The sequence below is a fragment of the Microdochium trichocladiopsis genome (genome assembly GCF_020744255.1).
Source record: "Microdochium trichocladiopsis strain MPI-CAGE-CH-0230 chromosome Unknown B0I36scaffold_6, whole genome shotgun sequence".
NCBI lineage: Eukaryota > Fungi > Ascomycota > Sordariomycetes > Xylariales > Microdochiaceae > Microdochium > Microdochium trichocladiopsis.
This window is the reverse complement of record NW_025763549.1, coordinates 2,821,959-2,846,802: the sequence shown is the minus strand read 5'-3', so window position 1 is coordinate 2,846,802 and position 24,844 is coordinate 2,821,959. Positions and strand designations below refer to the sequence as shown.

At 52.5% G+C, this 24,844-nt stretch overlaps 9 protein-coding genes across 9 annotated transcripts; 4 read left to right on the top strand and 5 right to left on the bottom strand.

Moving 5' to 3' along the window:
- Nucleotides 1-174: 174 nt before the first annotated feature.
- Nucleotides 175-1,783, bottom strand: B0I36DRAFT_350542 (uncharacterized protein; the record flags this gene model as incomplete). The annotated part of the gene is made up of 5 exons (XM_046156909.1): nt 175-418; nt 575-608; nt 723-747; nt 1,133-1,318; nt 1,628-1,783. 5 exons carry the CDS (start codon nt 1,781-1,783, stop codon nt 175-177), a joined length of 645 nt encoding a protein of 214 aa, XP_046012003.1.
- Nucleotides 1,784-3,081: 1,298 nt separating this feature from the next.
- B0I36DRAFT_245887 (uncharacterized protein) lies at nt 3,082-3,525 on the top strand (the record flags this gene model as incomplete). The annotated part of the gene is made up of 1 exon (XM_046150191.1): nt 3,082-3,525. The coding sequence occupies one exon, from the start codon at nt 3,082-3,084 to the stop codon at nt 3,523-3,525; it is 444 nt and encodes a 147-aa protein (XP_046012002.1).
- A 1,327-nt stretch (nt 3,526-4,852) lies between these two features.
- On the bottom strand, nt 4,853-5,533 carry B0I36DRAFT_350541 (uncharacterized protein; the record flags this gene model as incomplete). Its single annotated transcript, XM_046156908.1, has 1 exon — nt 4,853-5,533. One exon carries the CDS (start codon nt 5,531-5,533, stop codon nt 4,853-4,855), a length of 681 nt encoding a protein of 226 aa, XP_046012001.1.
- Nucleotides 5,534-7,527: 1,994 nt separating this feature from the next.
- B0I36DRAFT_364208 (uncharacterized protein) lies at nt 7,528-10,396 on the bottom strand (the record flags this gene model as incomplete). The annotated part of the gene is made up of 2 exons (XM_046158928.1): nt 7,528-7,753; nt 7,830-10,396. The coding sequence occupies 2 exons, from the start codon at nt 10,394-10,396 to the stop codon at nt 7,528-7,530; spliced, it is 2,793 nt and encodes a 930-aa protein (XP_046012000.1).
- A 2,320-nt stretch (nt 10,397-12,716) lies between these two features.
- Nucleotides 12,717-14,463, top strand: B0I36DRAFT_411897 (ankyrin repeat-containing domain protein; the record flags this gene model as incomplete). The annotated part of the gene is made up of 2 exons (XM_046161952.1): nt 12,717-12,968; nt 13,054-14,463. The coding sequence occupies 2 exons, from the start codon at nt 12,717-12,719 to the stop codon at nt 14,434-14,436; spliced, it is 1,635 nt and encodes a 544-aa protein (XP_046011999.1). The 3' UTR covers nt 14,437-14,463.
- A 1,441-nt stretch (nt 14,464-15,904) lies between these two features.
- Nucleotides 15,905-19,372, top strand: B0I36DRAFT_350538 (uncharacterized protein; the record flags this gene model as incomplete). The annotated part of the gene is made up of 8 exons (XM_046156907.1): nt 15,905-15,958; nt 16,415-17,073; nt 17,214-17,220; nt 17,652-17,722; nt 17,831-17,858; nt 17,913-18,030; nt 18,622-18,757; nt 19,045-19,372. The coding sequence occupies 8 exons, from the start codon at nt 15,905-15,907 to the stop codon at nt 19,370-19,372; spliced, it is 1,401 nt and encodes a 466-aa protein (XP_046011998.1).
- Nucleotides 19,373-20,779: 1,407 nt separating this feature from the next.
- On the top strand, nt 20,780-21,330 carry B0I36DRAFT_411895 (uncharacterized protein; the record flags this gene model as incomplete). Its single annotated transcript, XM_046161951.1, has 1 exon — nt 20,780-21,330. Exon 1 carries the CDS (start codon nt 20,803-20,805, stop codon nt 21,328-21,330), a length of 528 nt encoding a protein of 175 aa, XP_046011997.1. The 5' UTR covers nt 20,780-20,802.
- Nucleotides 21,331-21,855: 525 nt separating this feature from the next.
- B0I36DRAFT_350536 (uncharacterized protein) lies at nt 21,856-22,453 on the bottom strand (the record flags this gene model as incomplete). The annotated part of the gene is made up of 2 exons (XM_046156906.1): nt 21,856-22,167; nt 22,208-22,453. 2 exons carry the CDS (start codon nt 22,451-22,453, stop codon nt 21,856-21,858), a joined length of 558 nt encoding a protein of 185 aa, XP_046011996.1.
- A 1,244-nt stretch (nt 22,454-23,697) lies between these two features.
- On the bottom strand, nt 23,698-24,398 carry B0I36DRAFT_364205 (uncharacterized protein; the record flags this gene model as incomplete). Its single annotated transcript, XM_046158927.1, has 2 exons — nt 23,698-24,072; nt 24,162-24,398. 2 exons carry the CDS (start codon nt 24,396-24,398, stop codon nt 23,698-23,700), a joined length of 612 nt encoding a protein of 203 aa, XP_046011995.1.
- Between the last annotated feature and the right edge of the window lie 446 nt (nt 24,399-24,844).

Genomic DNA, 24,844 nt, shown 5'->3' with positions numbered 1-24,844 from the left:
TGTTCTGTTATACATCCTTTCGATGATCCTGAACAAGGAGAGAAACGACTCCGAGGGAATAGTCTCACTCTCCGTAGGTATCCTACTCTCATACGCTGGAGTTACTTGACTAAGCCGGTAGCTTAACATCGGAAATACTCGTCGCGCCTTTGTCCCGTCCTTTCCTGACATTCCTCAACCGATTCCCGGTCTCGAGGGCGCTGCGACAAGTCTGGCTGCCCAAGCCACAGCTGCAGCCGACTCTGTCATAGCCCAAGCAACGTCTGTAGCCTCTGCAATCGTTGAAGATTCGGTAGCCATGGTCTCTACTGCAATCCAAGAATTGCTGGTGTCGAAGTATTCTGTTGGAACGAAGTTCGCTTGTGCAGGAGAGAATTGTAATAACGCCCTTCCGCTGGAGGGCATCGTAGGTTGCAGCCTATCCACGACTATTATTTCTGCAATTTCGATTACAGCAGCAGAATTCCGGTTAAACTCATGGATCCGATGGACCGCTTTGTGCGCTTCCATACTCTCTATCGTCATGTGTATAATACTTGCGGTATGCTCAGCAATTATCGTTCGCTTGGCTCACTTGGTAGCAGAGACGGAGGTTTTCACCACAGACGCTGGATATGTATATCAGGCATCTCTATACAGTGCAGCTCTGTCTGTGCTTATTTTTATCTGTACAGTTATGCACCAGGTCTTACAAAGCCGCATTGACTAGTAAGGACGCTTACCCAGCGTGGAGGAAGGACACAAAGTCTACCAAATATGTATTTAAGGGCACTTCTCTATTCTCGCACATTGTTAGGGCGTCTATTGTTACGGTGTAGTAGGGTGGTAGTTCGGTATTACTACTATAACAAATATACCTGCCACGACCACTAGGAGTGCTACAGTTACTATAGTTTCAAAACCGGACCATGAAGCTGCGTATACATTGGTTGGGCGTAATCTGTCCCATGGATTCTTTAGTCATCCTCCGTGATTCATCTAATCATTGCTGGGCGCGTCCAATGTATCAAAGAGTGGACTACCCGCAGCCAAATTCTACCACGCTCCAAAAACGCCTATTATGTCTGGACCATCTTGCGTGCGACACGCCCAGGCGTGGGCTCTGAGGCATTTATTCTTGTTAAAAACTCACATAGCCATCATCGTAGATTTTCAGTGACACCGCAGCGCATAACTCCGAATATTCAACATGTCCGACATTCCATACAGTGTTCACTTGGCTTGGGCTGATGCTCACTATAACCTTCAACAACAATTGAAGGCTCAAGTGGAAACCCTGAGGAATGACAACTCCAATTTGCGGGAGCAAGTGCATATTCTACAGAAGGAGGTGGATGAAGTGAGAGAAGGTCGCGATCTCCTCCACCGCATAGCAGAACAGCAGAGCGTACTCATTCGTTCCCTCGATGCGGATCTTTTCCGACTCAGCCACCTCACTCAGCCTCACGAGAATTACCCACAGCCAGCAGAAGTAGAGGAGGAGAAGTCAGCGGGGTCGGAGGCGCTTACGATCCCTCATTCCCACACGGCGCCCATAACTACAGAAGATGCGCATCTCATAAGCTATTTGACAATGCCACAGGGTACAAGCGCTTCTAGCAACTATGTCAGTCCCGAGAGGACTTACATTAAAGAAGAGGAATGGAGGATATGCCAGGAGCAATCGAGAGGTTCTAGCGGCGGGTATGCGAGTCCACTTGACATGTAGTAGACTTGTGAATCGTGGTTGCGACGCAGGGCACAGTGGCACAAACAGAGCACCAATATTACAGTATTCTCTCATTGTGTACTGAATCATCTTCGATACTGTGTAAATTAAGTCAAACGAATAATATGAACGCGGGGCATTAGTCACTGGCGCAGTGTTGGAGATTTATGTGAAATGGCCCTCCTCCAAAAGCGGAGCAAAAGCTCGACTTGCCACGGTAATTAGAATTTGTCTATATAACCTTAGAATCACGGCCTTGATGGGAGGACTGAAATCCTCTCAGTAGGTGCTAGGTTGTATCGTGCCTCACTTCCTAGCATTAATGCCGAAGGTTGAAACAGTTTTCCAGCCTGGTAGTACTAAGCCAATGAATTCTTTATTCGACCAGCCTCTGTCCCCTCGTTTGATCGACTTCGAGATCCGTGCCTTGGGTGGCATGACAACCGCATTCGATACGAAGCCTGAAGAGCTGCAAAGCCTCAAAAGCCCTGTGCCTGCTGAAGTCAGAATTATTGAACTAAACGTTGAGAACGCGCGCCTTAGGCGGGAGATCGACTACTACAAGACTCTGACTAACGAGGTTCTCAATCCAATTCTGACTCTCGTCCGTATTCATACACAAGACCTATTTTCGGCGGTACAGAAACTTGATGTAAAGATAGATCAGGTGAACACGCAATGGTCTGAGGATTCCGCGCGATGAACCTAAGGCAGCGGCTTCTGTATGATGCTACGTTGAATAGACAATATCATGTCGCCGATCTTAGAAAAGAAACCTTTGAGCTGTGCATTAATTAATGAATCTAGCCAAAGTCACACTCGTCATCACAAATAAGCCCTTGGGTAGCTAGTTGGCAGCTGCACGCTCGGGCCGCGGGGGAAAGAGATCCAAAAGTGGCGACAGTGGCTAGGAAGAAGGCGTGGCGGCCTCGAGGATGCCCTTTCAATACCCTCACACGTTCATTTAGATTTCCTTCCTGTCACTGGTGCCATTCGTGCTCTATTTAGCCTACCTTTCGAAGGAACGTTCGCCACACAACTACAGCCGCTCAGAGTCTAGTGTGCGTAGAAAAGAAAACATCATCATGTCGGGGAAGACTTGAAGCCACGAGCCGCCCACTCCGGATCACAATGGTCAAGCCACAGACCAGTGCCTTTTGTTGCATTAAGATTTGAGTATAACGCTCGGTTCTGCGTTTTTACCAAGCGAAGTTATGTTCTGTAATGGTATTGGTGGCCCGAAGATAGAAGTGGATGCTCCATTAGTGATCAAGCCCTGTAAATATGACCACTGGAGTGATAGTATAAAGAGGACACCTAATAACGGTCTGATCGCTACTCCTTCCTCTCAAACCTTAGAGCTTTCAGCCAAGATGTTGTCCTCAGTAGAGATTCCAAGTATCAATGAGACCATAGCTCTGTCATCGGCCGTTTATGATATTATTTCAAAACTCCTCGACTTGGAGCACATTTCAATTCCTCGGACCTACGAATCGATAAAGTTTCGAATCAAATTCAACCTGAACCGATTCTGGAGAGCATACTGCACTATCCTGATTGTTCTCACCTTATACACCTTTCTAACCAACTGGAGACTACTCTTCGATGTCGTTCTATTTCTCTTAGGTACCGCAATAAGCAGGTCTCTTAACTACGATATCATCCGGTTGCACCCAGTGCAAGTCTACACTACATTTTGTATTGCATTCCTGCTTCTCAGAATCTCAGCAATGGCTACTCTATTGTCCACAATTGGCACAGGTAGCCTCATGGCTGCCCTTCACTCTGTCTTCGTTGGTGTGCCTGAGCACGAGTAGAGAAGTATAATGCCGAGTCGGACGGTACACTGCAGTTATTCGCCAACCACTGCTACCTTGAAGGCGATCTGTAGAGCTTAATCACGAGAGATTGAGTGACAAAACTCATGAAGCTTGAGCTTCAGCAACATCGTGATCAGTAAGCAGGTAGAAGTCATCGATCGTGGGCTCTCGAAAATATCTGGTATAAAATTTCGATAGTGGGACAAGGAATTGTTTGCCACTTGATGTATCCATGTCCAGAGCAGGCTTTAGGGTGGTCAGGAGGTGTGCGATGTGTGGAAATGACGCGCTGGCCACTCCAGTGCTCTTGTGGGAAGTCAATGGCATAGTAGACAACATCTCGCATAAACATAAGCATGCTAGTCCGTATTCCGCTGTCTTATTTACCTGCAAACCCCGCCACGTCTTGATGTAGAGTAGGCACGGGCTTTACCAGCCTTCGCCAGTTCTGTTGCTTGACATTCGTGGCGAGCTCCAAAAAGAATTTGCGCCGATTTTGATGACAGTACCTTGTCAGCCTCAAACCAAAATTCCCGAACAACACTGCTAAACCGCAAGAGAATCTTGCGCTTCATTCCAGGTTGGGATACTATCTCCTCTCAAGACCTTTTCATGACTTGGTCAAACCTTGTAAATATCAAATGTCGGTGCCATTGGGTTTCATCTTGACAGATCTGTATCAACGAATCATTTCCCGTGGCGCTCCAATATGGGGAGAACGACAAGATGCAGCTATAGTTCTATGAACGACTGAATCCTTACACACCCATCCCGTGCCCATCCTGTAGGCGCCATTCTCATACTCTGAGAAGACTGACTTCTCAGTCAGCTGGCACTGATGGCTGACCACGCGGTGTGGTATAAGGCGCCTCCCCGATCCGACGCACCAATTCATTCGCACGGGAAAGTATAGTCTCGACGCCTTCCTGTTTAGTAACACCGAGTCCAGGCTTTCGACGTCGCGAAGGGAACATGCACGTCTGAGACACGGTCGACCACGCACTCTTGGGTGTCAAGGGTAGCAGTGACGTTTTGGGGCCATGCGCCTGAAAGCATCCCAGACTAGCTTCATGATTCATCCGATCTTGGTCGCAGCTCGACTTGTGGAGTACTCTACGAAAACGGCATACACAATAAATTCGGTACTACTTGCGGAAGCTAAATCGGAGCATAAGCTGAGCTGGAGGCTGATTAACACTATCTACGAGCTACATAGTTGATAAAGTTGAGCGCTGGCTCTACAGAGCTCGTCAAGCAATCCAGAGTCTTGGAAAATCAAAGAACTTGATCTATTTTACTGGTGGATGTGGTTGCATGGAAGCCTTCATCCAGTCTCACAAAATCTCGACAAGAGACCAAAGCCGCCCACAAGTACACTGAAAAGCCAGGGCACAGGTACTGTTCCTGCACTAGACGTAACTGTGGAGGGACGAGACGTGACAGGAAGGATGCCCGTGCCATAGGGGGGGTTTACATAGGTATTGGTTGTAGACACGTGAGGCTGGTCCGTGATGAGATACTCAGGGTATGTAGTAGTGTTTTCGATTGTTGAGTATAGGCCGCTTGGGTAATCTGTGCCAGAAGGTACATTATCATATGAGAAGTCGGATGAACCAATCGTGGTGCTATTAGGCCACGTCGTCGTGGGTAATGCCTCGTAGCACACTGTGACATTGTGTGAGATCGGATAGCTGACGTGTGACGTCGGCAGTGATGGCGGCGCATGAGATGTCATAGTATTGAGCGAAGTGACGGGGGTGAGGACGGGCGACGTTGATGGCACAGCATTTTGAACGTCCGATGTTGAGGTAATGCTTTGTGTAGTCCGTGATGCTTCACTGGACTCGACTGAGCTTGGTTGGACTTCTTCCGTGCTCGGTGGAATCAGAGGATAACCAAGGGTTCCTTCAGTCACGTAGATGTCCCCTGAAATATACAAGGCGTCTAGGTCGATCAAGCCCGCAAGGCAGGTAGCCGCGAATGTAAGAGGCAAATATGCTTTCATTGTGCCACGCGAGAGATGTCGGCAAGATAGATACACCGAAGCTGTAAGGAAGCGCTCTTAGTTCTTAACTAAACGAGCTGTCGCTGTATCAGGGCCGTTGCTCGGCAATTGGAGCATGGACGATCGGTGCGATCGCCAACTTGGCTGCCTGTCAGATTCGACGTCGGGCAGGGCGATGCGCATTTCATGACACATCCATAACTAGATATTTTCATAGGCTAATAGTACGCTGCTCGAAAGGGGATCCGTGTGCAAGCTCTTTCTGCGTAACCTTCCAATGCACGGTCACCTAAAGAGACACTTGATAAATGAGTGAGATCATAGTCAGCCACCAGCAGTTCGATGCCACTCACGGGTGTTGTGATAGCCAGGATATCATTTGTGGCTGCATGCTTTGAGTTATTAAAGGCGTTTGAGATTATCTTCATAATTCTCTACTCTATTGCTACGGACTTATTGTGATGGGTAACACGTCTACGAGTGGCGAGACTCAACACTGTTGTATCTTTAAAGCATTCCCATGCTCGAACGCCTTTGGAGAAGGTTTGCTATGCCAGGATATTGAACAGGCATTCTTGCTCTGCCGCTCATGGGCACGAGAAACACGCAGTCAGGTTACTCCGACGCTTCGCTCGGTGTGCCATTGTCCGCCAAGGCGCCATTATTCAACAACGACGACGTTCCACCTTTTGCTAGCCGTCGCATTGTCGCTCATTTTGCTTTGTGCTTGTTGTATGTGGTTCTGAATGGACGTGTGTTATTTCCTGTTAACAACCTGTTACCCTGGAAACTGACGTATTATCTGATTTGCCCCAAAACTAGTGTCATTGCTCTTCATTTAGTAAGAGAACCCTTTTTCGCAGAAGGTAAGATAAAAGCATATATAGTGGTGTTGATTGTCCCGCAAATAACAACGCTCAGCACGTAAAGTTGCAATCGAATACGAATCAGGCCTCACTCTCACCAAGTGCAAAGCCTCTATAACTATCAGAGTACCTTGACTGGAGAAGACTACGCGCGGCATGGGGCTGAGGACTACGGGCATGAGGAGCAAAGCCCAGGAGCCGAAGAGGCCACAACGCGCTTCATTGGATCCATAGGGACACCGCAATCCGCTTCTGGATGTGGGCCCACCGCATGCTTGCCTCCATCTTTGGCTGTGTCAGTGGGCGGGGGCGATTGTGATAGGACCCCCATCTACCTGCAGACTTGAGTAGGACATTAGGTTACGTCGGTTTCGGAGCAGCGGATCAAGCAGCACGTGAACAGAGTCGGTTGGGGCAGCTAAAAGACCACGATCTGCGCTGAAGTGTAGCTTCCCTCACAAAACCTGTCCAGTAGCTTCACAGAGTGAACTTCACAATGTGCTTCAGGGCCTTCCCAGGACTCGGCGGGCTCCATCGGCAAGAATGACGCAGCCACAGAGGACGGCCGGAACACCGATGCGACTGGTGCAAAAGGTTCCATGGCCACAACACCGAGATCGATACCTGTGCTTGTGCTAACGACGGCGGCATGTATGCCGGTATGGGTTCTGCAAATTGCGTTGACGAGCTGGACACCGGCCTGCAGGCTGACATTTGCCGAAGAGTAGGCATAAATCCACGTCTCATGGCCACTCCTGGCCTGCACCACAGTGCACCGCCGTACAGTCAGAGTGCTGTGGAGCTGTGCGATTATCGCGCCCAGGACGTGTTAGGTCACACGCGAGACTCGAACAGGTGCGGAGCTGTTTGGTCGGCGCGGAGTCGCCGTCGTGGTCTGAATCACGACTTGTAGGCAACGCTGAGGCCAACGGTTGATGTCAGAGCACCTCTAATTGGCACAACTACGTCACGATGCAACCAGTCTCTTCACCGCAAAGTCCTGGTACAGCAGCTCCTTGTTCAGCGGACATCTGACTAATAGTACACACTTTACATAAAGGCTGTGGGTAGTCTACGGCTGGGCCAGTGTCCTTTGCAGAAAGACAGGGGCAGGAGGCTTCATATCTACTACTCAATCGACAGCGACACGCGCTGGTATAAGTGCCTGGCCTTAGTTTCGATAATGGTGACCACTTTTTGAGACTGAATACGGACATCTTCCGGAAACTCTTCCTCGTAGAGTCTCTTGCATTGTTGAGTGAGATAATGCAAGATGACAGATTCGGCCGGAAGCTCGGACTTCCCAACAGTGTGCATGGCAGGGAACAGTATCGGGGTCGCCGCTCGAACCAAGCTTGGTCGTCGAAGACTCATGCCGTTAGCTTAAACTCTGCTTAAATCGAACGTTGATCGCTGACTTTCGTACTCACATTGCCGTAGGAAGCTCTGCAGCCAGGTAGATGGCAGCCCACTTGCCGATCCCCGTCGTCAGTCGGGTAAACATGGCACCGCGCTTCAAGATATCTGAGAAATCCTTGGCCCAAGCCAATGAGATATCTGTGCGCGTGTTCTGCCCTGGCTTGGCGTCTTTCAGCATCGCGAGAACCGCATTGTCCATGCCCAAGAGCTCCTGCGCGAGCGCGTTGTTCTTGGTTCTGTCATGGCTGTTGCGGCCCACTCGCTGCAGAGCTTGTCGCTTAAATGCCGGAATGCAGTTTAGTTGCTCTTCAATGTCGTGCAACTCGGCCACTAGCTTGGCGCAGAGCATATCAACCACGATGTTCATGCTGCGGACTTCGTTTCGGGCGCCACCAATTGCTGTGAATGTGCACCGAAGGTCGCGCGCAGCAACATCAGCTGAGGGCCCGACTTCCATCCTCGTGATCGCGTCGAGGCACGCCCGAGATCGCAACGAATGCATTCCGCTGGCGCTAAGTTCGTGATCACCTCGTGCGGTGCTGTCGTTAGACTCGGAGTGGTGGTCACGGAGTGCCTCGGCTGAATTACTGCCCTGCGTTGGGATTACACCGCACAGGACAATAAGAAAGAACGTGATGTATGATAGAGTGGCTGAGCACTGCGCGCTGGTGGCTTTCGTTTTTTCAAGGCCCCAGGTAGCAGACCTGAAAAGTTCGAGAGAGTGGTCGCGCCATTGTGGAAAGCGATCGGACGAGGACCATGCTCTTTTTATTCCATGAAACAACTGAATCTCCCATTTCTCGCAGAGCTTGGCAATCTCTTCGCGAGGAAGGTACTTGGAAGGGCCCGCTTTCTTGGGCTTCGGTTTTGGTAATCCGTGTTTCGATAACTGCTCCGCCATGCTTTGTGCTGTATGTGCGCGGACATTTGATGTGGAAGACCGAGCACCGCGTCGATGAGCCGACTGTGCGCTTTCTTGCTGAGTGTTGTGGCTTGATTTTGGCTTCTTGGCTTCCTTCTGCAGGTTGTGTTGAGCTCGCGAGGGGCTGGCCGCCTCCGGACCGCAAGATCCTGACTGGGTCCCAGCACGCTTTCTCTTTGGCCGTGACCTGGGCCCTCCAGCAGCATCTTCGCTATCGCATGGGGTGGAGGTGCCTGCTTGCAGCTCCATAGCTGTAGATTGAACAGTTGGAGGACCGTTTGCGTCTTGTGTTTCTGCGGCTGTCTGTGCAGTGCGACTGGTCTCCGGTGTGTCCGAGAGGATGTCGCCGGTGGTGTTCTCAGTACTGCCGTTGGTGCCGCACACTTCCATCGCGCCTTCGGCACCGCTGGAACCTCGAGTTTCCATACTGTCGATGATCTCAGCGCTGTCTTCGGTGCCGTTGCTCTGAACTATTGTTGCGCTCGGCGTGTTGTCGTTGACAGCCGTACCGTGTTCGCCGATCCCATGAATGGCAGCGCCCGTTGATGGGTTGGCAGCCTGGTTTGCCAGGTTTGTTGCATCGACACTCTGTTCGCTGGCGCTCCCTGGCTCATTGGCGTCGCCTTCTTTTCTGGGATTGCAGCCATCATTGCCAGCTTCGAACCCCGTGGTATCACCGTCCTGTCCGTTTTCACGACGGCCGACGGCGCTTTCACCAGGACTGGTCGGTGGGGTGGATATCTGATCAGCGTGCTCGCTATCATCCGTGCCGTCGCTATTGTCGGTGCTGCTGACGACGTGATCTTCCGACAGATGCGTGCCGGGAATGTCGACCTGGTGGCTTCGTTTCTGCTGTCCAGATTTGATCTGCGGAATGCTTCGTTGGCCTGGCGCTGTCGGGAGTGCAGTGCGGCTGTGCGATGCTGGCTCGTGGCCTCTGTCCACAACGGCGGGCACCAATGGCGCAACTCGATTCGGCTCTTGGGCCTCGTCGCCCTGGGGATCAGCGTTTGGACTGCAGCTTGCGTCGGTCGTGGATGTAGTGCGCCGTTGGGTGTTGCACACTGATGCGGGCGCGGCCGCCTGGATCGAGGCAATCGGTCGTCGGCTTGCAGGAAGACGGGTAGTCTTGAGAGGCGCCGATAGAGCCTCGAGAGTGACCTCGGTCTGTGCGACCACGCCGCGCTCGTCAAGATCTTCCAGCGGCTCTTCGTGATTATCGTCAGCTGGAGCGGGCGAACGATGGTCATCGTGCGAGATGTATTGTGATCCTCTGCCAGTGGGGTTGCAGGCCTGAGCTGCCTGGTCTTGTTCTCGTTTGTTGTTGATGACAGCGAGGGCGTCTTTGATTCGGCACATGATAGTTTGGCAAACGAGTGCGCAGGCATTGTGTTCATCTGTCCAGTCGCTTGGATGCTTGGCAGTGAGCTCATTGAGGGCAGCCATGACCACGGCCGAAGCGGCCTCTGTCCTACACATCAGCCCATCATCTTCGTGTCTCTCGGGTGCGACAGTCGTGATGGGCTTTGGGCATGACCCATCGGGTGTGCAATTGCCTGCGCCTGTCGGCGTGGGCGACATGTGCGCGTGGGCGTCGTGGGGCGTTGAGGGTGTCGTGGAGGGCGTGGTTGCCACGCAGAGCGTCACATCTGCCATGCTGAGAGCAAGAGGTAAACAAACGGCTCGATGGATGTGAAAGTGCGATAAAGCGTGGTTGCAGACGCAAGTCAGACGACTCTGTCGCGCTTGGTTGAACGCAGTGCGTGCCGGAGCGTTGTCGAGAGTGTGGGCGCTGCTTGAAGTCAGAGAAGGAGGTGCAGCCCTGGAAGCGTGTTTGTTTTGCAGCAAGGTGCGCGACACGGGCTCGGCTCAACACACGCCAGGATCCTTGCGTCAGGTCAGATCGAAAAGCACAGCATGACAGAAATTGATGCTCCCACCAATGACAGGCACGGCACTACTTCACACTGCTGGCTGCCACACAGAATCATAATCCGAGAGTCTCAGCCGTCCCGATCCGTAGCCCTTCCATCTCGACACAATATTGCGCTCCACACCTTGGCAGCTGCACATTGGCTAGCACTCTTCTAGCGCACTCCGGGGAAGTTCCGAACCCTGCTTCCGAGCACAGCCTTCGCCTCTGCACGCGGCTCAAGGGGAAGTAACAGGACTGCGGCTAGTGGTGGGGTTCATGAAGCTGGTGAAGAAGCAACGCTGCCTCGCCACAGATGCCACGCGCGCCATGCTTGGCATATAACGCAGATTGCGATACGCAGTATGATGTATCCGGCGATGTCTAGCAGAAGCCCCTGCATACGGTGCATACACGAAACGGCCATGTATTTTCCCCATCTGCGCATGTCTTGGCTGCGTGGCTGGCGCACAAGCCTCTCGGGCGCCGCTCTGCCGCCTGCCAGAAAGCACTCCCAGCGCTTCCTCCGCAGAAAGAGCCAGGATATTCGCATGCACGGCAGGAGCGAGGCCATCCTCATTTGCAAAGATCTGGGCATGGCTCACAGGATGCCATACCGTCATAATAGAGGCATGCGAATGTGGGTAATGGTTCGTTCACCAAGCCTTGAGCTGGGACAGATTTGCTTTGCGATATACAGCGGTTAGATGAATTGCCCACGTGTAGGCCGTCTGGGCGTGCGTAGTCTGCTTCTTGGGAAGCCGTGCTGTGCTTCGCCTGTTCCTTCCAGGTCGAAACCCGAAACCCGAAGCTCAACCAGTGTCACCCAGAGTGTTACAGTCTACATGCTTCGTGCGAAGCAAGACTGATGCTGTCACAAGATTGCCCAGTGGCCTTATCTGCCGTCGGCTACAACGCTCAGTGCAAATTGGGCCCTCATACTCCGGACTTGCGCAATCGTACGGAATATGCTGATTGCATCATCGCACTTGTCACAGCTAAATACATTATTACTTGGCGTTATTCATGGCATATACGGAGGTCACGCCGCTTACGGAGTTGGTGTATCTCCTCCGTTCGCGTGCCTAGTTCTTCACTGTGACGTCTCTTCTCACACATGAAGCGCTGCGCCGAGACACACACGTGTGGACCGACTGACACGGCTGTTCAAGAACACACAGAAGTAGCAACACCTGAAGCAGCCGTAGCCTCTAGCTTGGTCATCTCAATCACGAACATGCGTCCAGATGAAGTACAACCTCGCATATCTATCATCACACTTAAGCTAGCTGATATCCCTTATTCAATATCATTCTGGGTTTCCCAGCATTTCGCAGACGTACTAAATCTTCCAATCAGGCTCAGCCTCTGGACCATATGAACACATTGATTGTCCGATGACCCCTCTGCCGTATTCCGTACAGGCTCCTTACGAACATCTCCTGCTCGGCAGAACTAAATATTCTAAGATAACCTAACCCGAACCTAACCAAGTGTGTGAAGACCGTCATGACTGCGGAAAGTTCACTCGATTCAACTAAGCTAGGTACGTGGTTGGAAGCTTTGCCCCGCAACGTCCTGATTAGGAAGGAATCATGTCACGGCTTCACGGTGCCATGATTCCTTCCTAATCGGTCGAAGCCCCACCTCGGACTGCTTAGTGCCCCAGCCACAGCCATACCGACCACAAGAGAAATGACTCTCACCACCCAACCAGCGCCGTCGGCCCATACAGGCCAGTGGGTCTTCGGGGAGCTCGAGCGAGGTAGCAGCCAACAACAGCTTGTGAATGTCACCGCCTGTTACCTGTCGTGTGGCCAAAGCAAACCCCGCTGTGCAATCGTGTCAACACCCTCGGTGGGCTTTACATCTCTACATCAATTCCACAGCTCCAGGTCCACAATGGCTGAAGGCATCCAGCCAGCCGAGACAGCACCACACCTCTGTCAGCTTCCCTCAGAACTCATCATCCAAACACTCGGAAACCTCGACGCGAGGTCCCTCTGTCGAGCGGAGATGGTATGCCGCCTCCTTCGCGATTGCGCTCAATGTGCTTTCCCAGCTATGTATGGCCGAGGAGTAAAGCATCTGTCACTATCCTCCTTCCGCCAACTTGCTATCGACGAATACCAACGGAACCCTATCCCATTTGAAAAAGACGAAGACATCACCAATGCGCTGAACGACATTTACAACGAGCTGCTACAGCAACCAGATGACTACATCGAGGACAGGGCGATCATGATATTGCTCCGAATACGACGAAGTGATCTCAGACTCTCCGCACTTGGTATTGAAGCTACAGCAGCACCCTTGGTACTCTTGGGTCCATATGGGGAGGCTGACACATACTTCAAGGGTTGTGTGGATATTAGGGTCGCACCCGGCACGTGTGATCCAGGTTGAGGCTCGAGGCGGATCACGCCCCCGATTCGTTGCGGCTCTGGAATGTCTTCACGAGTCTCCAGCCTCCAGTCACCTCGAACGTTCAAGCATCTGTGCTGCTGCACACGGCGACGTCGACCTGTTGGAATACCTGCGAACGCATTTCCAAGTCAACCTAGATTGCCTGGTTGAGGAGACCAGCCCGGCATCAGCTGCCATATATTGTGGTCACGTCGGTGTCTTGGTTTATCTGCAGGAGCACCAAATCGCCATTCTTCCAGATCGTCGACAGGAATTGTCCATCATCACAGCAATTAATAATGGACATCACGAGATGGTCGAGTATCTCCTGACGGTCGCTCGCGCAGAGGAGTCCCGAATACCTGAGCTCTACACAAAGGCGATTATAAAAGGGGATCTTGGCTCGCTTCGTCTCCTCGTGAAGGGCATGACACCTCAGCTTCGAGCTTCAACTGGCGCGTCTTTCCTAGAGCGCGCCTTACAGTGTAGCGACAAACTACAAGGGGCAGAGATTATTCGATACCTTGTGAGAGAAGCCGGGGTGCCTGTCGATACTGTCAGCTTCAACGGGCGGACTGCGCTTCATTCAGCGATCAAGTCTGGACACATGGATGCGGTGGACCTTCTTGTCGACCTTGGTGCTGATCTCTCCGCCGAAGATCAGTCTGGACAAGCTGCCTTGGAATACGCGGCCTCCCATGACGGATTCGTTCTCGAGCGGCTCACCCAGGAGACCCAGGAACTTTTCTCTTGTGTCCCAAAACTGAAACGTCAGAAGGTATCCCTTGTTCACAGCGTCAGTCAATCGATTGCCGTTCTAAGATATCTACGCATCAAGTGTCGAACTAAGTCCAGTATTGTTCAAGGGTCTCAAGAGCAGCGAATACAAGCTGTGGATCGTGCTTGGGAGAAGGACAGGATGAATGAGCAATTAGAGCACATCTGGATGCACAGCATGTCGCTTACGGCCTTGCAGTGGTATATCGAGAGGATCGAGCCCGTGAGAGATCACTACATGCATGCCGCATGGATATCAATAGAAGTGCTTGCCGCCGGGGGCAACTTCACTTCGCAACCAGCCCCGGCGATCCATGGCGCGAGCGTTGAGAACAGCCAGAGGATGGAAGCCGAATTACTGTCAGCAGCACGATGTATCGTAAAAGCACTGACACCCTTTCAAGATACGACCTTTCACGACAAGCTCACACGTGAGCTATGCCACAGGATCCCTAGCTCAGAATTGTTCAAGCTTGAGTCTGTCCTTCGGGATCGAGAAGCTGGACTTTACACAGCCGGCGACATAGCCACGACCGTCGCCGAGTACCGGATCATCCAGGCTTTTGCACAAAACCAAGATCTGGTGGTGGATGAGGTGTGATTGAAGGAGAACGTACCCATGTGGAGCTACAGCTTTGGCCTGGTCTGATGTCTTTTTGGTTTAAAAACCTCGTGACTTATATCTCTCCGTTTCAGCATACTCAACAATGCAGACTCCCGCCACTTTGCAGAGATCATCTGGCCTAGTCGCGGTGTTGTCATGCGGTTACAAGTTCGTGTGCTATGGGCTAGGAAGATGTGCTTGGAGCTCACAGCAAACTTCGAAATACGTACCCCGCACTATGCGCTAACTAAGGACAGAGCTAACTTCGAGATGTGTAATCGCACCTGCGTCAATCAAGGATGTGTATTGAACATTGATCTGGTCCTCGTGTCAGTTGGACCCAGTGGGACGCGGACGCCGCCGGGGCCGTAGTGGGGGCACACCCGGTGGTCTGTGTCGCAAAACCTGTCGCCCTGTTGAACATTAGGCTCGGCTGGCGGCCCGCCTCACAGCGTGCACTGGTTCGGCTGGGCTTCACGGCCTGGATGTGGTGTCAGCAGAGTGCTCAGGCCGTGTTGTTGTGACAGGCAGATAAAAGTGGTTGATCTCCTCTGAAATGAGAATCCTGCACTTGTTTGCCAAAGTTGGAGATGGCCTTTGGCTGAATGTTCACTCCTAACGAAGGCTGCGTTGCAATGGACGAGTATTTGTTGCAAGATTGTGGTTTGTGCTATGGCTTCATTTAGTAACCTCCTTCGCCTCGGTCTTCTACGGGACTGGACTGGCCCGGCCAACTTCTGAGGGGAGGGTTTGCTCACGTCAATGGCAAGTGTTGCACAGGTCGACCAGCTCCGTCGTCGGTTCCTCGGATGGGAAACGGTGTCCCTATACTCCTGAACTTCCCGTGGAATGGATCCCAATCCGAGATCTTGCTTGCAAGCATCGGCCTTGGAGGGCCTACAACGTAGCAAGACTGTCTGGGAGCCTCATGCAGCTGTTATGACGTGATATCATAGTGAAGCGTAGCCGTTCAGCCGCTAGTTGAAGTAACTGAGATCTTGTAATGTTAATCGGATGAGCTGAGGTTATGAAAGTTCACAGCTTGGGTCAGGAAGCCACCACGTGATATCAAGACGAGGTGATGGCTCACAGGAAATGGTAACAAGAACTCAATACTTCTGAATTTCTTGGCTGCACCGCCCTCGGCTTGAGCCTGTCCTGGAGAGTCCTGTCCAGTGTTTCAAAGCCGCAGGGGGACCAGGGTGGCGGCTAGTCGATGGCGGCTTAGCAGGCTCGTCCCCCTGTTGCAATACCTCAGACGACGTCAGCATGGCTCTGTTGACCATAGATTGGCTTCTGCCCACTGGTTGTCGTTGCAAGCGCCGAGTCCTCATCTTCAGCTTGTCCTCACGCCTGAACCGCTACTCCACAGTGCCGACTTCTGCTGCAACGATTTGACACTTGCACCTCACAACGCCAGCTTCCACCTGTGAGTTCTGCCGCAGATGATGGTGACGTGCTACTAATGCATATTTCTCAGAATCCGGACCATTTATGGGACTGCGATGGCGGCGCTCGAGTACGCAGTGGCAAAGCGGGATGGACATACGATAGTCACAATTTCTGAACTTCCCAACGAAGACCAAGCCAACTTCATCATCAGGCAACACAGTGAGGCCGTACCGATAGTCGTCTGCCTTAGTGCCGCACTCGGCTAGTTGCGGGCAGTCTTCGAGAAACATCAGGCCGGCGTTATCGCAGTAAATTTCGAAGCTAGTTACGGTGATGCGAAAGCGACGAAAGGCAGCAAGGACGAAGCTTTGAAGTGGGTGATGGGGGTGATGGACAAACCTAGGATGGAGGTTGTAGAAGACTGTCCTCTGGATGATGAGCCCGTTTTAGAGGGTGACAGCGACACAGAGGGCCTCTTCCGGCTTGAATGCTAGATCCTGATCTTTTTACAGCTGAAGTATGGTCCGCCATAGAAGGCAAATGTCATAGGTGCATCAGTATGCTGTTCACGAGCCGCCTTTAGCTTCAGCCCACGAGTTTGTCATGGCTGTACAGAAACAGAGGCAAACGCTGCTCATACGCGCTTCCTTCCGTGTCTTCCTCACAGGAATCTAGCTTAAGACACAAGGTTGTTTCTTACGATATCGTTTTCGCTGGTTCGTACCAATGGACAGAGCAACGGAACTTTGCTTGTAGCACGGCTGTGACCTTGGCATCTTTGCTTACACTTTGTGTGGGATCCAGATGCCTGCTGACGCCTTCATCATTCGTGTCGAGGACTGGTCAGTTGTCCCAAAACCCTGGCCGTATTCCCGCGCACCCCTCGTCTGCCTTGACACCTTATTGCACCCGCACCTCACTGGCTGATGAGGCTGCTCGCACGACTGCAGCAAGAGTCTTCTTTGCTTATGGCAGCATACTCGTATCTGGGTGTTCACCCCATGGCAGGGAGCGTCGCACTCCGTGCTGTGGGTGCACAGTAGCATCGACGCTTGTGGTCCTCGGCATGGCCGTCGTTGTCGAATCCAAGAAAACGCAATGGGGCCTTGACCGTACGCGTGCGCTTGTCACGATCCCGGTGCACGTCTTCCGACCCTGGTTCGTCGGGGCTTGCCGCCAAGCCTTCAGGGCGAGCTGGGTAGGCCTGGCAGACCCACAACGTCTGATTTTGGTGCATCCTCGGTGAGTGACCCGCCAGTCCACGACAAGGCTAGCAGGCGGGACTGGAGTGGCTCCAACCCTGTGCGGTGACGCGCGGGATGCCAACGCGTGCGCTCTTGGTTAATGGCCATTGCGGCATTGTGAACCACAGCTCGGAATAGACACTGGGTAAGCGCGCAAGCCGCTTTGCAGAGCATGGGAAGACTGATTGTCGTTTCCTTTAAGTCTCTCAACCCTGCATTTGCCCCAGTATCCCATTCACGAGCCATATCCTGAGAGGCAAGATTGTGATTCCTATCCCCAGCAGTAAACACTCATTGTGCGGCATTGCTTTGCCAGGCTCGAGCGAGTTCTTGGTGCCAGCCCATCAGTGACGATCGATACTAGTCGCCGTCGCCTCATTGATTGACTGCACCATCACGAGAGCAGAAAGCTGCCTTCTCTGCAGTCCATGCAAATCGACTCTTGTGCCCGCGTTCCAAAAGTGGCTCCGATCCATTACCCCCCCCCCCCCCCACCCCCCCTAGCCCACATTTTCGTGGCTGATGCAGCCAATGCGGCGGATCTGCACAACCTAGCCACTCATTTCGAGGTATCAGCCGAGACCTGTCGCGCCTTCGCCAATCACGGACCTTGATCCAGATTTGGCTCCTGTCGCCGGCCTCGGACCGTGAGCCAGAACTGGCTCTAGTCGCAACCCCGTATCTGTCAGCGTCACCGGCAAGTCCAATTCTGACGTTGCGCCATTGTTGTGTCTCCACTATGGCATTGCACGTAGCCCTGGACAGGCGAACCCGCCCACCCGGGTAAGTGCAAAGAGGCACAAATGATGTGTGGGGAACTGAGCGCCATGAACATAGCTGAGTGTTACTTGGCCTTGGCGGTACCATCGGTGCGGGTGGCTGGACCGTGCCGCAGCACGGCTGTGGCTCGTGAGACGTGCTCGCTATTTTCCACCTGCTCCTCGTCACACGAAATGTGAGTCAGCAGGCCGGTGTCCAGCTTCTCAGTGCACGTCCCAGAGTGCAGGCCTTCACGCCGGCCACCCCCACTAGCAAAAGCACAGTGATGCATATCAGTGTGATGATATACGCATAGATGCACCATTTTGCACTATCTTTCCAGATGTCCAGGAGCCTATCAAGAGTTGGACATATGCCGAATGAGGAAGGAAGAATTTACCGAATAGAATGGCTCATCATTCTTTCCCTATCTAGTAATTAGTGGAACTCATTATGGAGCCAGCTAGCGCAGGCAATTATTCAATGTATCAACGACATGATTGACACGGAGAAGCAGGCTGCGGCCACTGCCACCTCATGAGATAAATTCACCTTGAATGAGTGCGATCCAGCATGCTGAACTGGCGCAAAAGCATGTAATAGAGCTCGGACCATCCGCCATCAGGCTCACAGTCTTCCTGTCCTACGAGCTACCTCATCCTACCCTTAATCACATGTCCAGTTCAGCGCGTCGAGCTATGTCAATAGGACTTGCACACGCTTCGGAGGCGGGAGTGGTACAATCTCGGCCACAGCCTATATGCACCCTTGATGCTGTGTGTTGCAGCGAGAATCTGTCCCGTACGACCTGCTCCAGGCCATGGACCATGTGGCGCCAGAGGACAGCACATCGCAGCTGCACGAGAAGCAACACGAAAGCTTCGCACTCCAGTTTACAGATCCAGCTTAACACGAGATATCGGGTAAGTACTTAGCAGTGGGCCAGGCCACCATTAATCAGGTATAGGCTGTTCACGAAGTCGGCAGTGACTTCAGCCTGGGGTGACGGAAGCAGGGCTCTATCATAGTTTAACACTATGTATTTTACATATCACCGCTGCGGCAGCGCTATATAGTGATATCGGTAACGACCGCTTTTTTCAATCGCTGAGCCATCTCTTACGAAATCTCGTCCAAAGAAGAGACCACTTCATCCCGAGAAGGGACCACAAAGGTGGGGTTGTTTTGCCCTCTTTCTTCAACCGCTCAGCCAGATCTCTCGAAGTCTTGTCCAGAGGAGGGATCACAAGTCTGCCGCTGTTTTGGCCTCTTTTGTCATCCTTCGCACTTGCCCATTCTTAAAGCCTGTCCCCCGCAGGCCGGCCTACAGCCTCGATCACGGCGTCCCGAGCGGGACATTGCACCATCTTGTAGCCGCGGACATCGAGTTGAACATGGGGTTTGCCGTCGGTCAGCCAGGTTGCAAGGTTGATGTCTTTCTCGTAGATCTGTGTCCAGACGTGCCCGGTAGACAGGAAGCCCTCCACCTTGAGAAAGCGTCCTACAAGGCCACCGTCGCTGCCGACTGGTACGTCTAAATGCCATCTGTCGTTGCGGTATGCCGCGTGGTGTATGGATAGGGCCTGGCATGGGAGAGTGTACACGCATCCAAAGATGATGTCGATCCTTTCTGTTGCTTGCTGGACTTGAATCTCGACACGAAGTATTTGACTTTCTTCGTCTGTATTGGACTCCATGACAAGTATTGAAACCGAGTTGGGAAAAGTATGTGTCAAACATGGGGGAGATGGGAGGAACAGCCGGCAGAAGGTGTGAGGTATATGCAAGATTTTAGCCATCACTCGACTAGTAGCCGGCCACTCGACGTTCTCTAATCCTGAGAGCGCCCCCATATGTTGTGGTCCGTCTCAATCGCCATGGATTGTGCCATACAAAAAGCAAAGAGACAATCTGACACCTGTGTCACTGATATCTGCCCAGCCCTGCAGATAGCGCATGGGTACGTAGCCAGCCAAGAATAGGGCTAGCAAAGACATCATCTCGGCGTCAAGGTGGCGCATCTTGGACCACACTCACGCCGATGCTCTCTCCAGCCAGCGTGGCACCAAGGGTGTGTGAGCAGCCATCAACATCTCCTCGCGATGCTGTCTTGACCCGCGCGCGCTGGGTACGGGAGAATACGTCCCGAGGCTCGTCCAGCCTTCCAACTGTGTCACGGTTGATGCCACGGAAAGTTGGCTGCTCGAGTCGTCATCAGGGGGGCGACGTGTCGGGGCTTGGGAGGTCGGTCGGGCAAAGTAGGAGGCAGGACTTCGGAAGCTACCAACCTATCACATCAACATGCATGGTCATGTGCATGGGTCAAGTGCAGAGTGCAGCCACCCCCGGGGAGGCTCCCGGTTCGCATCCAGGACACAAGCGCCGCTGATCGACGATCGTGACTGGCAGCAGTGACGGGTATCACTACTTGATCTGGTCCTTCATGCATAAGTGGCTGATCGTGATGTGCGGCCATCACGCCAGAAGAGCCTTGTGCTGCACCATGGTCTCTATGGCCCTTCCATGCACGGCACCCTGGGCCCCTGGAACTCGACGTGTGAGACACTCAGGAAATCGTGAGGCTTGAATCATTGCTGATGCAAGCAATCACTGCTGGCTGACCTAGGAGGCTCACCATGAGGGCATCTAACGAGCAATCATTATCGGTCGTATTGCGTTGCATGATTGACTTCAGCTCGGGTGACGCGCAGTCAGCTTGGCAGCGAAAGATATCCCTGGTCTCCCCGGGATGGTTCATTGGCACCGCTCGGCTGCCTAACCATAGAGCTGACAGACAGCGCTCTCATTTTTCTATAAATATGAATGGTCCTTCCACATGAGGCTGGACCTCAATGCTGCACTGTTTCTCCTTGATCCCTTTCCCAAACTACATCACGAGTGAAAACTCACGCAGAAGAACGTCCGGGACAACGCACTCCGCTCATATTCTAGCGACAAGCGAGACCAAATGAAGTACAGCATCCAGTTCTATTCCGAGTGCCAACAAAGGCTTCTCGAAATCGAGACCGATGATAAGATCATCTGGGAGATGTTGTGGTATTTAGCCCGCAAATCAACCTTGAAGTTCAGCACAATTACCACGGCTGAGATATCCTCCAGTCTCGTTTCTGGAAAAATGGCGAAACCTTCCACGCGTTACACCTCATCGGATGAAAAAGCGGCGGGCAGCGACTTATTGAACGATCGGATAGTTCTCAATGAGCAGGTGGTCCCCGATGAAATGCTCCAACACGCAGAGCACATAGATATCGATGTATATGAACAGGGAAATGGTACTATCCACGACTTTAGCCGACTCGAGCAGGTTGGAATTTCAGGGGATGAGAAGCTCGTGAGAGTCGCATCCGTCGATAATTATCGCCCTACATCCACAAATAGATTGCTTGCTTACGACAAAGTGCAAATCTCGCTGTATTGTGCCGCAGGCCGTCCTCTTCAGCCCTTGGGCGAAGACATCGCATCTGTCGCATGGTAGTGGATGGCCTGGCGACGTCGATGCTTCGCTGCGTGAGAACACGCTCTCCAGCCGTGGCCATTTGTCATTACACGTCCCTCACTCAGAAGTTCGGGGAACCCGGTACGCTGTATTTCCGGTTGACACGGGAACTCACCGGGTCTTGCCCATCATATACGCACTGCTACGGACTTCAAGGAGCACAGCAGCCCTCCAAGTCAACATCAGGAGGATGAGATGAACGCATCTCGGGGTGCAAAGAGTGACCGGCTGTCTCATGGGCTGGTGGCTCGCCCCGGGACCAGGCTTGAATACAACGTGCCCATGAGCTGGCCACAGTTCCCGGCTTGTCTTCAACGGTACAGTGGTACAGTACTGTGTGGTAAATGCCGTGTCAATCTATCTCGATAGGTCTTAGCAGCCACTCTGGTTATGCTGGTCCAGCCCTGGTAACTTGGAGGCAATCTCAGTACATAATTATCACCAAAACCCGTCATGCGCGTGTGAGAAAGTAGTACACCTATGCTTATCCGTTTTCTCACTCTCTCATCTCTCTACCACCTTGAAACCGGTAACAAGAAGCCTGATGGCACTCTCCCGAAGCCAGAGACCCTCCCCACGAGACAGCAAAATTGGACTCGTCAGAGACTCCACGGACCGCATATGTTTCTCGCCCTTGAGCACCTCCACTACCGGTGTATCCAAACTATCCGCTTGTCTACAAGGCAGGAGACAACAGACTTCTCCTTGCATCGCTGTTATCCGACCCTTCTTGAGCCAGACCACGACTGTCTTAAACATTGCCTTCACCACCCATTTTTCTCTTCCGGACTGTTGAATGACCCAAGACGCCTTTGCCTTGTCAGCGAGGCTAAATAGGAGTAACTGATGCACTCACGGTGGCTTGTTCTGCCTTGGTGATTAAGTCCGCATATCTATCAGGGCATTCGAGTGTGTAAACGGTGGTCTTTTCGGGGTTTCCGGCATATTCGGCTCGTTCCCATAGGACGTCGTCGGAATCGAAGACTGAGACTTCCTGAAGTATTCGTTGGATCGTCGCGTCAAGTTCCACTTTGGGCTTTGTTGATTCTGGTTTCGCTTCGGGCTCTTTCAGCGGTGGGCACAACAACTTTGCTATATCCATTTCTACCGGCGGTGCTTAGACAAGCTCCGGCGTAGCAGGCGAGAAGTGACTGGTAGTAAGATCTTTCTTCGGGCGAATGAGCTGCTGTAGAGATGGGATACTCATCATTTATAAACACAAGTATGGGCTGCATTTGTACTTGAATTCTCGAAGCACCAGTCCGAGATTTTTCGCGCAAGTCGAAGCGGAGGGACACGTCACAGCCAAGCCCGACCATTTCAGCCATATTATTGGCAGGGCCTCTGGCTTGATATGCACGTGCTCGGGGCCGAAACACGTATCCCCGGGTACATTCACCCTTCCAACTACGGCATGAGTTCGGAAAGGTAAAGTAGCTGCATGCCAAGCACAGATGGCTGCTCAAAGTCACCTTCGGGGTGGTTGGGGGAGGGGGACATCGCCTTCAGGAGGGGTAGGGGTCGGGGATGGCGGTCAGACGGATCATTACAAATTCCAGCCGGGCAAACTATTAGCATGTCACATCAATACGCATGGTGGCGTACTTTAGTCGTGTTCGGCCGTCTCCAAGAAGGCCAGTTGTCATCGTTGTAACGACTCGCAGTCTCAGCCTGGCTGCGATGCGCCACCGATTCCATGACATAGCCCAACAAGCACACTGCCACTGCATGCATATGTCGTTCACGGGTGCTTGGTGTCATCATTACTGTGTGTGCGCACGGGTAGGTGATGGTTGCTGTTGACGCCTTATCCTTGGCGCTGTGGGAAGGAACACCGATCAGGCGTCTGAGCCTTGCTTTGCAATGAAAGGCAGCGGGAGCATAGCAAGGATCGGACCAGGAAAGTAATGACGGGGCACAGCTCGAGTGAATCGTAAGGTCAATAGACGATACTGCGAAGCACACACCCACGCAAAAGCCGAGAGTGGCTGGAATCGGCACCTTGGGCTGGGGATGTTACAGAGCTCACAACCCAGGATCACGCCAAGGACACACTGCCCAAGCGACTACTGTAGCAGCAATGGCATGTCTCGTGATGGGCATGCGCAGCGACCCTCGAAGTTCTCAATTCTTGTCACCGCTTGTACTGCCATGCTCAACTTTGATAGATCTATTCATCCTTACTTCGAGGCATTCTGGTCGCTATAGAGTACTGAACTTGAGGCTGCCAGGCGCCGCGGCACAAGACGAGACGGAGAGGGCCAGGGTGACTATTTTCTGACAGACGAAGAAGCCGCGAGAACCGCCTCTAAGCAGACATGGAGCTTCTTCAGTCCCTCGGCCCTGTTATCGTCCAGAGAACTTTTGACTGACAAAGGTCAAGAAGTCCTTAAAATCTCTACCTGTGACGATGGCATAAGACAAGTAAAAGTTCAGATACTGCAATAGCACAAGGCCAGTACAACAGAAGGCGATGAGCGCCCAAGCCCAATACGACCCTCGATCTACATGTAGAATAGCAAGATCTTTGAAAGCCAAGTATGTGGCGGTGCTTCCCCATATAATCCGGACCCGAAGGTGAAGACCATACCATATAGCTGCGAAGAAGTAGAACAGGCCTTTGTTGGTGGTCGTGCGCTTCATGAGTTTGTAGATGTTGTGAGGGATGTTGGTCATTTCGAATAAAAGAAAGTTCGGCAGATGAAGAGCGATGAAGGGCTCCTAAAAATGTCCATGACAGTTCAGCAGCTGCACGCGAGCAGGAAGCAACTAGCAGAGGGCTAATAAAGGCTGGCAACCGTGGAACCTACGTTGTGGTTCCACAAAAACACGATCGCTAAGATGTGATGCGGGATTTCGCCCGTGCGAGACTTTTTCGATAGGACGGTGAGGAGGTGCCACAGGTAGAAGCCCGCAGGCAGGGCATAAAGCACCTCCGTGAGAAGAGGAGAGTCGGATCCGAAATACCGGGGCATCGGAAAGTATCCTGTGTCATACAAAGCGACAAGCGTTGTGGCGACGGCTTTCAGTATGTTCGTTATTGACATTGCTGACTCTTCTTGGTCTTTCGGTGATTGCTGCTCGTTTGGGGAGAACTTCCTGTGGAGTTGCCGAGCTCCTTCCTGAGCACAGCGAGCATGAAAGAAGTGAAACAGGAATCCATACACGGTCCAAAGGCCGACTCGAATGAGGTGTGAAGTTCCGAACATTGTTGCGGTGTTGATGGTTGCGGTGTTGATGGCTGGTGGAAGATGGCATGGGAGAGTTCGGGAACGGGAGTTGATTTACGGTCAGGCGAAGACGGCAAGCTTATAAGAGCAATACTTGTGGAGGCAGGGCCGGGTGCCAGACAGCGTTTCCGCGAACAAGTACCCCCATGCAGAAGCGGCGCTTGGTGAGATTGGTCACACCCCACGGGCCACATGTCACGGTGTTGCATCTGCCGGGCCACGTACCCGCGAACAGACAGCGCGCGGTCCTACCTGGGTCAGCG